This window comes from Hermetia illucens, chromosome 4 (assembly GCF_905115235.1).
Source record: "Hermetia illucens chromosome 4, iHerIll2.2.curated.20191125, whole genome shotgun sequence".
Classification (NCBI taxonomy): Eukaryota; Metazoa; Arthropoda; class Insecta; order Diptera; family Stratiomyidae; genus Hermetia; species Hermetia illucens.
In genome coordinates, this window is record NC_051852.1 from 120,311,282 (window position 1) to 120,326,845 (window position 15,564).

The 15,564-nt window shown below is 42.2% G+C and overlaps 1 protein-coding gene across 1 annotated transcript in view; it reads right to left on the reverse strand.

Moving 5' to 3' along the window:
* LOC119653701 (ionotropic receptor 25a) overlaps window positions 1-15,564 on the reverse strand; it is a 65,063-nt gene that overhangs the window by 45,233 nt on the left and 4,266 nt on the right. The window contains exons 3-10 of the mRNA XM_038058575.1: window positions 12,386-12,591; window positions 5,602-5,698; window positions 5,367-5,534; window positions 5,046-5,283; window positions 4,872-4,983; window positions 4,571-4,816; window positions 3,737-4,329; window positions 3,164-3,679 (exon numbers count right to left, since the gene is read on the reverse strand). Coding sequence (XP_037914503.1) covers window positions 3,164-3,679; window positions 3,737-4,329; window positions 4,571-4,816; window positions 4,872-4,983; window positions 5,046-5,283; window positions 5,367-5,534; window positions 5,602-5,698; window positions 12,386-12,591 — 2,176 coding nt within the window. The remainder of the gene's footprint in view (window positions 1-3,163; window positions 3,680-3,736; window positions 4,330-4,570; window positions 4,817-4,871; window positions 4,984-5,045; window positions 5,284-5,366; window positions 5,535-5,601; window positions 5,699-12,385; window positions 12,592-15,564) is intronic.

A 15,564-nucleotide genomic window follows, 5' to 3' on the forward strand; every position in this document is an offset into this window, starting at 1 on the left:
CCAGGTTAAAAAACGTGCATGACAAGGCATCCCCCTTTCTTAGACCGTTGTTGAATGGTCTCGAGAATAATCCTATTACTTTTATCTAGGTTTGCACATGGGTTAGAGTCGAATTGCATAAGATACATGATACTACTAGTAGAGTAAATGCGCGAAATTTTTTCTCCTCTGTATAGTCTTCATGAGCCGTATTAATCCATCCATTTCTTCCTTATATCTGTTCTGTATCTGTTATGGAGGGCTTCAGTGCTCACTCTCACCTAATTGTCAGAGGGGATTCAAGGTGGTGTCGATATTTGAGCTCGGAGCACCATGCCCCATGCCATGCATTCCTCCCTCAGCCCATTTGTCCGTTTTTGTTTTCCGTCCGTCCGTCCGTTTAACTTCGGTTTACCGTGTAGGGTTGCCAATCCTACCCAACCTCCAGCCTGGAGGACGAGTTGGTACAATTTGTCCCGTTTTTAGGTGCGCCTCCATCCTTGTCCGTCGACAATTTTGTATTACGAAAGAACTCCCAGCGATCACCACGTGAAGGTGGGGATAGGGTAGTAGAGCTCATGGTGCTTGTTAAGCAGGCGTTTTTCAAGTTTTATGTTCCATGGTAGGTAACAATTTGCGTTTTTCCGTCGGCTGCTATCCTTTGACCGCATATTAACTTTATTTGAATGGATATCGTCATGGAAAGTGTTTCGGAGCCTAGATACCATGTGCATGGAACATCATAATTTTTTTCAGATTTATGGGTCGGATAGTTTCTGATAAGTCTTTGAAATCATCGACCCTTTCGCACCCCCGCATTTCTCCCCTTTGCAACCAATGTCAAAACTAAGACCAGTTTTGAAAAATTACTTTCATTTAATAATAATAACAATAATAATCTTTGGCGCAACAATCCATATTGGATCAGGGCCTTGAAGTGTGTTAGAGCACTTCATTCAAGACTGTAGGAGGCAATGTGGTCAGCATTGTGCTCGCCCGAGATTATTACCCTGATTTGACTCAGGTACTCATTCACAGCTGAGTTGACTGGTGTTCGACGGCAAGTCATGATATAAATCCCACTGCCACCAATGAGATTTGAACTGCAACCTTCCGTACGACAGCCTTGTGCTCTAACCACTGGGCTATGCGGACACTCATTTAATAATAGCACGATTTTATTCGGTGGAAAAAAATGGACCCCTCTTTTTGGTATATGGAGACCTCCCCCCCTTTAAGTCCAACGTAGAGCAATAAAAGTCATCGCATGCGTAGAGTTCACAGTTCCAGTATCAATAGGAATAACCTTTTCTGAGAAAAGTGCATGTGGCAGCCAGACAAACAGGCGAATAGACAGACAGCCCGGAATTTAGGAAGAAGTTAACTGCACTGAAAAGAGGTTAATACAAATAAACTTCAATCATTGCAAGGTCGCCCAAGATTTGCTTGCGCAGACCACTTACGAATTCGCTATAGACATTACCATCATAAGTAAACCCTACAGAAACCTTGATGGTGCTGATGGTGAGGATATACCCATACTGGGGTCATATTCATATATCATGGGTCAGGCGACTAGTGGCTTTATATAGTTAAAAAATACGCTGTTTATTCGTATATAGCTACTAAACATTGTCTGAATTTGGAGACTTGTTAGATGATCTTGTTTTCGAGGCAATAGGATGAAGTCCAAAGGTGATAAACGGTGACTTTACCGCGTAGGCCATTGAGTTAGTTGAGTTAGTTAGAGTCCAGTTATATATAATTCTTGCTAACGAAGGTGATGTGAAGACCTATCGACAAGGGTGTCCATTTCAATTGTAGATCTGACTTTTGGCAACCGTGCGTTGCACGTGTATAATATGTCCTGGTAAGTTAGTAAGGAGTTCACGCACAGTGACCACCTTTAAACTATTAACCGAGCTACAGGGCAAGAGACTCGCACGCCGAAATCCAAAATCGAAAAGATCGCGAGGATGGTCTGCAAAAGCAATGGATGGACAAGCATGTGACGTGTCGATACCTAAGAGATGCTCATTTTCCACCAGAAAATACAATTACTGATGGTCGGTCTTCCATTGATTTGTCACCGAGCCAGACGAACCACTCAGAGGACGGTAGGTAAGATCGAATAGGGGCAAAAGGAGCGTACTTATAAGGAAGCTCGCAAGAACTTCAAGCTCGTCATCCAGTAAAGCAACAGGGAATATTTTAAGGACTCCTGTTCGCAGGCGGACATAAACCCTTGGGGAAGCGCCTTTAAAATTGTAACGGGACGATTCAGAGGCCGTTCATCTTCATAGATCATGTGCTCTACCCTCTTGTTAAAAATTAGTTGTTTACCCAACAAGACGAGAGTGCTGACACCTTTCAGTCAACCCGATGACGTCGATTCCGGTAGTCACCAGAGATCAGCTGCTGAAGATCTGCGGTAGAATAGGCGATAGTAAAGCCTGAGTGTAGACGGTATACCGAATAAGCTCCGTAATCTCTCGGTGAAATGTAGGCGGGATATGCTCGCGGAGTTGTTCAAAGCGTTTATGTCCGAGGGAATCGTCCCTGTTTCATGGAAACGACAGAAGCTGATACTGTTGCCTAAGGCTAGAAAACCGCCTGGGGGACCATCCTCCAATAGACCCATATGCCTCCTAGACACTATGGGGAAAATATTAGAGCTGGAAATTTACAATTCAGATTAGGAGTATTGGTTTTGTAAAACTAGATCAACCATTGATGCCATCGAAATGGTTTTCATTTCCAGGTTTAGCACGCGTGTTGTTTATTTCGTTTGATTTATTCTTCAGAATCCAGGGCGGACCCACGTGAATTTTGTGAAATGGCATGTGAGTGATTGAAGTACTTGAGGACCGTCCATATTCCCGAGCCTGGCTAACACAGAGAACTGCAAGCACGTGTCGACGGAATACTTCGATGGAGCTTCAAAATTTGCGGGCGGACCTTCACGACCAATTTCACTATCTTTTTAGATTTGTGAGATAGCTCTTCCCTCTTGGTCGTCTCTAGCCATTCAGTCTGGTCTGGTCAGAATAACCATCAGATTGGTTCACTTTTTCAGTACCGAAAATCCGCGGCTTTTGTACAAATATATACATTCAGAACAAAGTCTGTCGGGTTTAGCTATTATATGTTATAATAAAATATTTGAAATATACACTCTACTTACGCACTATTAAACTGATCCTTCAGAGGCGATCCTTGTTGCACAGCTATCGCATATGGTTTACGTGAAAACTCCTCTCCGACAATCTGCAAGTCACAATTGGTCATTGTGAGATAACGAATGTCGGTAGCGTCTCCCAAAAATGCGAATCCGGTTGCTGTTGTTGAGTTTCGTACACGTTCAACAGCTTCTTCAAGTGTAGCCGGGAGACCCGCTTCTTGCATAGCTTGCCACATTTTTGTGTACTTGTCACTAACTGGATAGTCCCAAACAGCCAACTTTGACCTCTCCAGAGGCGTAAGTGAATCATTCAAAGACAAATCCTTCCAAATCTCATAAAACCTTTGCTCGATATCAGCCATGCGTTGAAAATATGTCATTGCTGACGATCCGTTCAAAGGAGCGTATAGTATCTTATATTGTTTTGCCAAATCATCAAGGGATTCGACTGGAGTATCCAAACGGGAGACCGTTAAGAAAGCAGCCAAATTAGCTGTATAGGACGCGATAATAATGAATCTGGAAAAATAAGTTAATTTTTATGCTATTCACTACTGTAGGCGCATAAATCCATACCCGAATAACCACCACGTTGCAGCAACAAGCCGTCCTGATAAGTTTTTCGGAGCTTCTCCACCGCCCTGAGGTGTCAATGAAGTCATACAGAACCACAAACACTCTTTCAAGTTGAATTCTCGTTTCTCATCATCATCCTTATATTTTTCGCGGTTATTCTGGTAACTGTATGGACTGTATCTATCAAAAATCCACATTAAAAAGCTGGTAAAGAAATACGCAGCCAAGATACAGAGCCACACATTTGTCTCCAAAACTGTGAGAAACTTGAACAGGGAACTTGGAGTGCTCGGCAACTGCATCATTATTGTAATGCCGACTAAATCATAGTAGGGTACGGTGAAATCAATAACAGTTTCCCTCTCAGCCATCACCGACATCGACCCCAACCCGATGTCGGCTTGCTTGTCCATCAGTTTCCTCACTACCCCATTCCATTCACCCTTTTCATCCATGTTCCCGAATTTCTTGTCCTCTACTTCTGTGATCTCATAATCGAAGTTGCCGGCCTCAGCAATTGCATCCATGAGATCAATGCAGTAACCTTTGAATCCCCTGGGGGCGGTTTTATCTATCATAATGAATGGAGGTTGCTGTATCATGGCGGATACAGGCGTTGAGTATTAATAAAATATTTAATTTGGATATAACTTGCATGTCGCATGCTAGTAATCTCATTTTAGCCAATGTCAATAGCCCACAAAATGAATAACCAAATGTGATTAATTTGAAATCAAATTACCCTTCCTATGATATCCTTTTCGACAATTAATTGGAATGGGCAGAAAATCGATTACTGAGCACGCAACTGGTACTTGAAACGTATGCACATACCACCACAGTATAGACCCTATAAACAGTAGCCGCTGTAAAATTATTAAGAAGAAAGTGCTCCTGCTCAATAAGTGGATTATCTACTCCAGCTGGCCAGTATGCAACTATCCTTGTATTAACTGACGCTGACTCCCTTATGGAGACCAAGCTAAGTTCCATTTCAAATTTCATGTAGCTGTTTCCATTGAACTGGGTATTCGGATTCGATATTAACTCGAAGTTGCCATAACTGGTGGGTTCGGTGACCTGGAAATGACTCCCAAAGTTTATGTGAATCTAGAACCGATCATATCTCCTTTACCCCAACAAAGTAAGACTTTAAATCTATCCCACGTTCGGGTGTGTTTGAACCATCGTAATCGTCACAACTTAAATAAGTCATTTTAGGCCACGCGCCTGCTTGAAACATTTCCCTGAAAAAATCAATAGATTGGATAAGATCAATAATAACCACCAAAACCAATGAGAAGCTTACTTGATGGCCAGAAAAGTTCTTAAGGCCAAATCAAAATAAAATGCTGAAACGAGTTCAGGCTCCTCCTTCAGATTGTAGGTAGTCTTTAATAACCCGAGCCGATCAAGATTTCTTGCATCTGCCTTGGGTTGCACAAACATGATTGTTGCATTATCACAATTGCAGGATATGTCACCCTTGTACTGGGTGATAGCATGCCAAGCGAAGTTCCTTTTGAAATATTCGCTTTTTGCAGATTCTGAAAGAAAAGATTAATAAGAATTCATGGAGCTTCTTCGGTTTTTTCATAAAAAGGACAAAGAATAGTATTATCAATATTACCTAAAACAAGTTTTATTGACTGTAAAGTACCCAAAATGAAGAAATTGTTGATATCAAGATTTCTGAGCTTCTCGATTTGTTGCTCCCGTTCTCCGTCCTTCGCTATCGCCGTGATAACATGACGTGTTGGTATATTTTGCAATAAAGATTTGTATTTGTGGTCCATTACTGCAAGGAATTAATTTAAACATTTGCACAGAATATTGATTACTTATAAATGTTATGTCCCACTCACCAAAGGTGTCGTCATACAGAATAGCGGCATTGGTGATATTCATATGGGTGACTATGGTCCTGACAATCTCAGGAATCATGTCGACCGGAGGCATTACCTAATAGTCAAGAGAAAATAAAAAACCATTTCATATATTACACAACCACCATGCCGAAAAGCATAATTAAAATTTCTTCTAACAGTAAAATGGGATTTTTATCCACTAAAACTACCTCCGACTTCTTCTGCTCCAATTAGACCTCCATAAGAGGCGGAGTTAACTCATTCCAGCTACATCTTTTTTTCTATACGCCACGATTGTAACTGCGCTTTCTTCGTGTTTTTTGCTTTTCATAGTTTTGATGATAAATAGATAGATATGATCATGGAGTTCCACACCAGATTTTCCAATATCAACACCTTAGCTAGAGTTTCCCCTGGGTTTCGGTTCAAATTCACGAACCTAAACATTCCGCAACACTGAAAGCCAGGTAGCTACACTCAAGAAGGGAGAAGTTGGGAAGGCAATCAGTGGCCCTGTTCAAAAGCAGGGGCCAGCAAGAGTCCAACTGACATCAGCATATTGCACGTCAGGAAGGGACAGGCTTCAGTGGTGCAGATGCTAATTGGAATCTGCGCTACCTGAAGGAAGGCGTGAAACCAGAAGAGACCTTAAAAAGGAAATCAGCCCACAGGGGGGGAATGCTCCCAAGAAATCCAAACCAGAGTCCAAGAGGGGAGAAGTTCCGGGAAGGTCATAAGTGAAGGTAGGAGCTAGGAGACCCGTTATTAGCTACGGTAATGCGGTAAAAAGCATTCGACTGAACATACTTCCGAAAATATTTCCAAAGCAAATACTCACTCGTGCAGAACAGGAAATAATTGAGGACCTCATCGTCATGGAGATGGGTGAGAGATGGTGTAATACATACGCTTTCAACCACGTCTTATAATGGTAGACTGCACGACGAAAGACACGGTGGACTGGCTTAGGACTGTAGTCTTTAAATTACTAGGCTAAAATTGGACAGAACTGTCAACATGTGCTAGGGATGATATATCAGGGGCACACATGATGACAGACTACCTTCCCAAAACTGCAGCGATTAAGACGGGGAAGCTTCCCAAGCATAGATGTCCACATGCAATTGTGGAGAGTTTTTAGAAGTAAGAGGTAGGGTAAAGGCACACCCCTAACGGTCGGGGTAAATAACCGATTCAAAGCCCACCGAGATCCCCGAAGGAATCGCGGAGATCATAGAGGCTGAAAGGGCACGACCGAGAAAGGAAGTAGACTTGTCGGCCACAGAAGAGGAAGAGGTCTAGGGTGCAGGCCGGAAAGCAAAACGTAAGAAAGTACCATGTTAACATTGATGAGCACCAAGCACAATGGCCAGCACTAAAATAACTCAGATAAACCTTCACCATGCAAAAGCTGCATCTGCAGTAATTGCAAAAGCAAATTTCAAGTTTAGCATCGTAATAGTGTAGGTTCAAGAACCCTGGGTGTAACGAGGGTAGATTCATGGCTTAAAAGGAGCAGATAATTTAGAATTCCTCTTATCAAAAACCAAGAGCCTACTTAATTCCCAAAAGAATATTAAAATATATGTATATATCTTTCAGAATTTCTAACTGTAGACCTCGTCGCTTTCCAAGTCCCATTGGAAGCAAGGGGAAGCCCTCGATAGGCTGGCTATGTTCTGCGGGAGGAAAGCGCTACCACTTTTCATCGACTACGATGGCAACACCCGCCATGAAATTTGGAGAAACAGCAACATCAATCGATAAGGTGAGTACTTTATTAAATTTATCCTTAGCAATAAGTGAGAAATATATAACGTGGGAACACTTCAACATGCGTGGCCAGCACCAGGCAAGAAAAACTATTATAGATATCTTTCAAGGGAACACTCTGATAAGCGGATTGGTTAAGAATCGCAGGGTTCCATATGAGCCCTCTATGTCGGATCACAGAATAATCTGATTTGACGTTGAAAATAACTCGGATAAGATAGATTATATTTAGATAATCTAGATTAATGAATCCCAGGAGAACAGATTGGGACTCCTTCACAAGACACCTGAGTGACAACATCGCTCATCTACAGGCGAGCGGTGACATCAGCAGCGAAATAAAGCAGGAAACACTGATGGAACGCCTCAATAGAGTCGTCATCGACACCTATAAGGCCAGCTGCCTGGCTAAGACAGTCTATTCAGGAACCTAGCCGAATGAAACCAGACGTTGCAGATTTTCCGAAAACCGAGCGAAACAAACCGAGATCTGCGGAAGTACAAAAGTGCGCTAATGACGTATAGCATCACCATCAAACAAGCAAAACGAAAGAGCTTCAGGGAATTCTGTTAAGACGTAGAGCATACCACAGAAGCATCCAGGCTATACAAAGCTTTAGCCAAAGAGAATATCTTCTGCTTGCCAGAATAGGAAAGATGAGACATTTACCAAGAATGAGGAGGGCCGGGTACATCTGCTTCTCAGAACTCCTTTCCCGGAGTACTGACCCACGTCGCCTGACTCTCCAATAATGGGCAGAATGGGGGAAAAGATGAATTGAAAGCAAGCGAAAGAGGTATAGTCGGAAGCGAAAGTTAGATGGGCAATGGTAACTTTTAAGCCAGTGAAATTGCCCGGAGTGTGGTCAGTTGCAGCACGGTAATTCCGAACAACCATATCAACATGCTTACCGCACAGGATGGTCAACCGAAACTGATCTGTATAAGCTGACGTATGTAGTACGGGATACCATAGAAGCAATAGAAATAGCACTATGTTCATTTTTGGATTTCCGAAAGAGCATTCTGATCGGCGAGCGAGTGGGAGACACCCTGACTTTCTGCATAGGCGGAATGTTAGAGAGTGGGCAAACAAAAATAACAAAAGGTACAAATTCTATTGTCATGAACTAGCTATCCAAGGTTGCCCACAGGATGGGGTATTATCACCGTTAATGTGCAGTATGGTAGTTGACGAACTCCTAAGAGAGCTAACAAACACTGGAATAAAAGTCCAGGGCTATATGAACATAGCCTTTGACAATATCGAAACTGTACTGCGAATCACTAGTTACTGGTGCAGGACATTTGGGCTGCGCATAAGTTCAGCCAAAGCCAAATATACTACTATCCACTAGAAAGCGCAAGCTCGATCACCTGGGTGTCGTTAGATTAGATGACACGGTGGTGAAATAAGTAACAGAGGTCAAATATTTGGAAATCAGAGTAGACCAAAAATTACTCTGGAAGACACATATTCAAAACATATGTCGGAAAGCATAGCAAGAAAAAAATGGAGATACACTCTGAAAATGCTGCACTGGATATACACTGCAAAAGCAAGGCCAATGATTACCTATGGAGCGGTAATCTGGACAAATAAAACTGAACAGCACAACAGCCAGTGAATTACATAAACTTCAAAGATAAGGTTGCGTGTGTATCAGCGGGGCAATGAGGACATGTCCAGCGGCATCCTTAGGGGTCCTTCTGGGATTGATGCATACAAGGCGGGAATCTTCAGATTGTCCGGGACCATCAACAAGGCGGGGAACTGCCTTAATTGAAAGAAAATTGATATTCTTTCTAGGCAGTATCTTGAATTATTTATCATATACCAAGAGATAGCATGACAACGAGGTTTAATTTCGATAAAATGTTTGAAACGTATTGGAGCAACAGGGCAAACTTGCGGAGTGTGACTAAAACCAGCAACTGATTACCTGGTGGACTGATGGATCCCTTGCAGCCGAGGGAGCAGGGGCTGGGGTCATTGGTGCAAAGAAACCGTACTTTAAAGCAATGGGTAAGCATACCAGCATATTCCAGACGGAATGCATATAGATAGATGTGCATCCTTAAACCTCGGAAGAATCTATAGGAGGCAGAACATTGGTATTCTACCCGACAGCCAAGCGGCTATTAAGGCACTTAGGTCCTACCAGGTGAATTCTAAAGTGGTATTGGAGTGGCTTGAGGGCTGAACATGCTCGACTCGTTCAATAAAGTCTGGACACTCTGAGTGCTGGGCCTCGATAGTTTAGAAGGCAATGAGATAGCGGACGAGTTGAACAGAAAAGGAGGACGGACGCGACTACATGGGCCAGATCACGAAATTGCATCGGTTGACTTCTCTTCTTCTTCAGCCTTTTCGGGAGCCGTTGTTTGTTTACGCCGGTAATAGGCATCGCACATGGCACATGCAAGGATTTTCGAACTTCATCGAGATCCTTGATTGAATTTTCAGACCGCTTCCATTCCCTCACTTCATTTGCAAGAAATTGCTCGTCCCAAGTCAAATCGAAATAACCATAGGTTCTCCGTAATAATTTTGGCTGCGGGGATGATGGGCACTTATCTTAAGGGGATGAATAATCGAATAGTTGAAGATCACTGAATTAGACTGTCAATTGAAGAATCAGGGTATCATTGATTGGATCCCAAGCAAAACCTAACGCATCCATAGGACGAGAATCATTCCAATTCCAGTGTTGGCGACGTAAGTTCCTTGCCCATGACCGCAATGTAAAGTTTGCTCTTTGCAGAATATTGATAACTTCCTCCTGTACTTGTAATGCTGTAGTCATAATGTCGATACCACCGAACACATTATCGCCGAATGTTTTTCGAGGGACGAATTCAACATCACCTTCGTCCCATCACTATTTGATCGACCGTCTACAAAGCTAGAAAGCTAGAACTCGTACATATTCCGCAGTGCATTCGGGTTAGCCCAAAACGAAATGCGCTGGAAATCACAATGACTTCCATACGTTCAAAACTTTTTGTCTATTTCGGATACAGACACGAGACATTGATGCAAGCTACTCCCGGTTAGCAAATTGTTTAACGACGACGGTCCATCAAAAGAGTCGTACATTAAATACAAGGTGCACCTTTGTGGTGGCTCTTGATGGTTTCACCACAAGATCATGTGAGACTTCCTCTAGCGGCATATTTTCCATCTATTCTGGGTTGATTTATCCTCAATGCAATCCTTTAAGGTTGGCATAAAATCCGAGATCACGAAAGAATCTAAGAGGGATCTAGTCAGTCGAGTGAATTCTGAAAAGGCAGCGCCACAATGTACCGTCCATCAGCGACACATTGATATGTACTTTGGTAGTGCTCTTTACAGAGGATATCCTCTTTAGAAATATATGAACCGATAAAGACTGGGTCTTCTACTTTCAAAAATTTACGTAGCTGCTTGTCCAGCTGCATCATGTTGATGAATTATTATACTCCAGAATTTCGTTTAGATTTATCAGCGCTAGCAATATCCGAGCCATAAGAATGTTAGGTGAGCCCATTTTAAGTATTTCACAGATTATTGCTAGATAAACTCCGGCTCTTAAAATGATATCGGTCACTCCCGTTTGGTTATAGGCTGGACCAGCTTATTGAAGAATCTATTGACTGTATTCTGGTGCATTGAATTCCGTTTTAAGAATCTAATTTGTTAACAAAAGGAGCATGATAGCTTCGTGATCCGTTGTGAAATCAGGATGGCTACGTGATTGTAAATGGAAGCTTACCACTTTCTGAACAATTGCTACAAGTGATAAACGAGGCAATGGTATGATAGCGCTATCGTGTTGTGTTGTTAGCATTCTTATCGTGATTCAAATAAAGCCATGCAACAGCGAATAATGATAACTGATATAAAGTGATTCAAAACTAACGATGTGAAGTTTCTGTTCCGGTAGGGTTTTTACTTGGAAGCATATGATTGGGAAATCCTAATGATTAACTATGATAGGGACAGCCTTCAGGACGGAGATTATTTGCGGCATCACACAGATAACGAATCGATATATTGAAACAGATTAAATTAAATCGCCGTCGAGTCTTGATCTCCTTGCCCCGGCTTCGAATCCCACTTTGTCATGGACCTTCGGGTTCGGCTTTGTGCCGTTTTCTGCCGTGGGATTGCGCCAGCACAGCATTAACTGTGATGATAATGAAACGGAAGCTTAGCCTCATTAAAAACTGGGACTATATAAAGACCTTATATTCCGCAAAGGAGTGAACACGAAACAAACTAGCTTTCAAAGTGATAAATAACCGCTTGTTTACGTATTGCTTTCATAATAAATTCAACGATGATATGTTCTGATATGAAATATGAATTCAAACCATTCAACCATGAACGAATATTCGATGATACTGAAATACTCATAATATAGAGCTTCGTATTTTTCGTATGTCTCTCCTCTGTTTGTAACATTATTTTATTTTGGATCTCTTAATACTGAGACCAAAAATTTCTTAGGCTTTATTGGTGACAACGAAGTGGTCAAATCTGCTTTGCTTCACATTTTAAAATTAATGGTTACTTTGTCGAATGCAACGAAGTGACCATAGATTAAAGAAAAGATCAACTCACAATGTTTAAGTGTTATTGATCGAGCGAAGTTAGATACTTATAATATTTTTGAACACTGATGTCCTGGCACTTTTCCACTCTTCAAGTGGCGAAATTGTTCGTTTGGTTCATATTCTATTCAAAAGTCCTAAAGTGCAAAAGATTTTAAACATTTTTGAAAAATGTGGAAAGAACGTAGTGGTCCTGATTCAATATACAGGGACTGTATTTGAAAACTAGTCATCGGGGGTAGGAAATAGTAATTAACTGAACTAGATATAAGACCTAGGAAGAAAGAACTATGGAAAACCAATAGAACCATAAACGCATATAAGCAATCTTACTGCCGCTAAAATTACAATAAACCGAACTTGTAACGTTTCCATGAGAAGATTCCAAGGAGGAAATATTAACCCTTACCTGCAGAAGATAATTTCGTTTATCTTTGTTTATGTCACGCCATTGCCTTAAATCTCCTTCTTGACCAAACGATGCGCTCACTGTGGGGAGTCCCAAAGCTGATGTGAACGATTTCACGGTTTCGGATGCAACACCACTTTTTGTTGTATCAAAAACTACATGCGGGGGTTGATTTGCGTTCAGCATTTCCGTGTATTTGTTGCATACTGCAATTTGTAAGAAAATTAGAAAAATAGGTTACTGACTAATTTCGAGCGGCTTATTACAGATTAAGTAATATAGAATATTAATGACAATTACAATCCTTAAAATATTATACTGAAATAAATATGATATGCAATAGAAAGTGCTACAGAACTCCTCTGCTGGAGAAACTGAGTCAACTTCGCAAATATTTTTAGGCGCTCTAGTAGTTTTGAACTCCTGCTTCTAAAAGTGCGATAAAAGCACTGGAATTGCAGAATTTTCCATGATTTTATTAAAAAGGAACAGACGGAAATGGGTAAATGATTAACAAATTAATAAAGAAGAAAAAGCATGAATCATCACCATCAACGACACAACAAAAGGCAATAAGGAACTCCAGACATCCCGATTTTGCGCCGAAGTTCACCAATTCGATATCCCTAAAAGCTGTCTGGTGTCCGGACCTACGCCATCGCTCCATCTTAGGCAGGGTCTGCCTCGTCTTCTTTTTCTACCATAGATATTGCCCTTATTGATTTTCCCGGCTGGATCATCCTCATCCATACGGATTTTAGCCACAACCAGACGGTCGTGGTATCGCTCATAGATTTCATCGTTATGTAAGCTACAGAATCGTCCATCCTCATGTAGAGTGCCAAAAATTCTTCAGAGGCTTCTTCTCTCGAACGCGGCCAATAGTTCGCAATTTTTCTTGCTAAGGACCCAAGTCTCCGAGGAATACATGAAGACTGGCAAGATCATAGTCTTGTACAGTAAGAGCTTTGGCCCTAGCTAGGCTGTTGTAGGCTCTTTTGGCAGTCGACCACCGTGCACGGATTTCATCGTCGTAGCTGTTATCGGTTGTGATTTTCGACCCTACATAGGAGAAATTATCAACGATTTCAAAGTTGTAGTCTCCTATCTCTATACTTCCCGTTTGACCAGTGCGGTTTGATGTTGGTTGGCTGCTTTTTGTGCTGACATTGCCACCATATATTTTGTCTTGCCTTCATTGATGTGCAGTTCAAGATCTCGGGCCGCCTGCTCGATCTGAATGGAAGCAGTTTGTACGCCTCGGGTCATTCTTCCTTCCCATAATGTCGATATCGTCAGCGTAGGCCAGTATTTGGGTGAACTTAAAGAGGATCGCACCTCTTGCATTTACCTCAGCATCACGGATCACTTTCTCGAGGGCCAGGTTAAAGAGAACGCATGATAAGGCATCCCCTTGTCGTAGACCGTTGTTGATGTCGAATGGTCTTGAAAGCAATCCTGCTGCTTTTATCTGGCCTTGCACATTGGTCATGGTCAGCCTAGTCAGTCTTATCAATTTCGTCAGGATACCGAATTCTCTCAGTTTTACCCTAGTTACGCTATCATAGGCGGCTTTAAAGTCGATGAAAATATGGTCCAACTGATGTCCATATTCAAACAGTTTTTCCGTCGCTTGCCGCACAGGGAAAATCTGATCTGTTGCTGATTTGCGTGGAGTGAAGTCTCTTTGGTATGGGCCAATGCTGTTCTGGGCGTATAGGGCTATCCGGCCTAGCAAGATAGCGGAGAATATCTTATGGATGGTACTCAGCAACGTGATACCTTCATAATTGCTGCACTGTGTGATATCTCCCTTTTTATGTATGGGACAGATAATGTCTATTTGCCAGTCGTCAAGCATTGACTCGCTGTCCCACACCTTGAGCATTAGTTGATGAACCACTTGGTGTAGTTGGACGCCTCCATATTTAATCAATTCAGCTGTAATTTCATCGGCTCCTGGTGACTTATGATTGTTAAGCCGATGGATTGCATGGACTGTTTCTTCTATTTTTCTTGGTGGTGGCACCATTTGTCGGTCGTCTTCAGTTGCTGGCACCTGCAACTCGCCGATATTTTGGTTGATTAACAAAATACTCAACCCATCGCTCCAATATGCTCTTCTGTCGGAAATCAGATTCCCCTCTTTGTCTTGGCAGGATTAGCATCAAGGTGTATAAGACTTCATCCTGCTGACTTGTTGGTAAAACTTCCGCGTCTAGTGCGGTTGCTCTCTGTTCTTTTCGAATTCACAGACCTGTTGGTTCTCCCAGGATTCCTTCTTCCTCGTCTGTGAAGTCGCTTCTCCGCTTGACGGAGTTCTTAATAGATCTCTGCACGTGCCCGTGAATATTATATATGATACAAAAATTAAGGAATCGGGAATTCCCAAGAAAGGTGTATGAAATCCCTTGTGCTGCAGGGAAAAAAATAGAAAAACCTGTATGAAGCCCGGAAATGTGTCTATTGGAAGGCTGATAATTTTTTGGAAACGCCGTATACTACAGGTGTTGAAAGTTCACATAGGGGACTTATATGAATTTCCCAGAAAATAAAATAATTTTCTTCATGCGAGGAGTGAGGAAGTGAAATGCTTTTACGCCTAAAGTGTACGCTCCTATCTAAAACAGAGTATCGTTTACACTCGTTCCTGTTGCGACCATGATTTTCGGATTGTGTGCAGTTAAGGCTGATAATACCCGCCTTGGCTGAGTAACTACGTTAGGTAATAGTCAACCTCACCGTGCTTTGGAATGAACCACAGCCGCACATTTTTGTTGAGATGCACTGTCTATCTACCCCTCGATTCGCTTCCCCACAGTTGCTGCCATGCGCGAAGGGTGTGGGCTCTTTCTTCCCAAACGAAAGCTGCATTATTTCGCTTGTTTCGACTGAGCTAAATAATACTCCATCGGAGTAACTCCTCCTATCACGATTTCGTTTAGCTTTGAGACGGTACGATAGGCAAACGCAACTCGCGAAGCCGTTGCCATTGTACTTGAGCTTTTCGCTTACGGTATATCTTCTTACTGAGGAAGTCAGCCCATCGAAACTGTAAAGAAAGACGTATTCAACCGCACTCATCAGCGGACGATGCCTACTGCATAAGCCTTTCCGGCGGCGATGTTCATCATGATGTCTATCATGATTCGATTTTCTCCAGCGCTAGAGTGAATCCA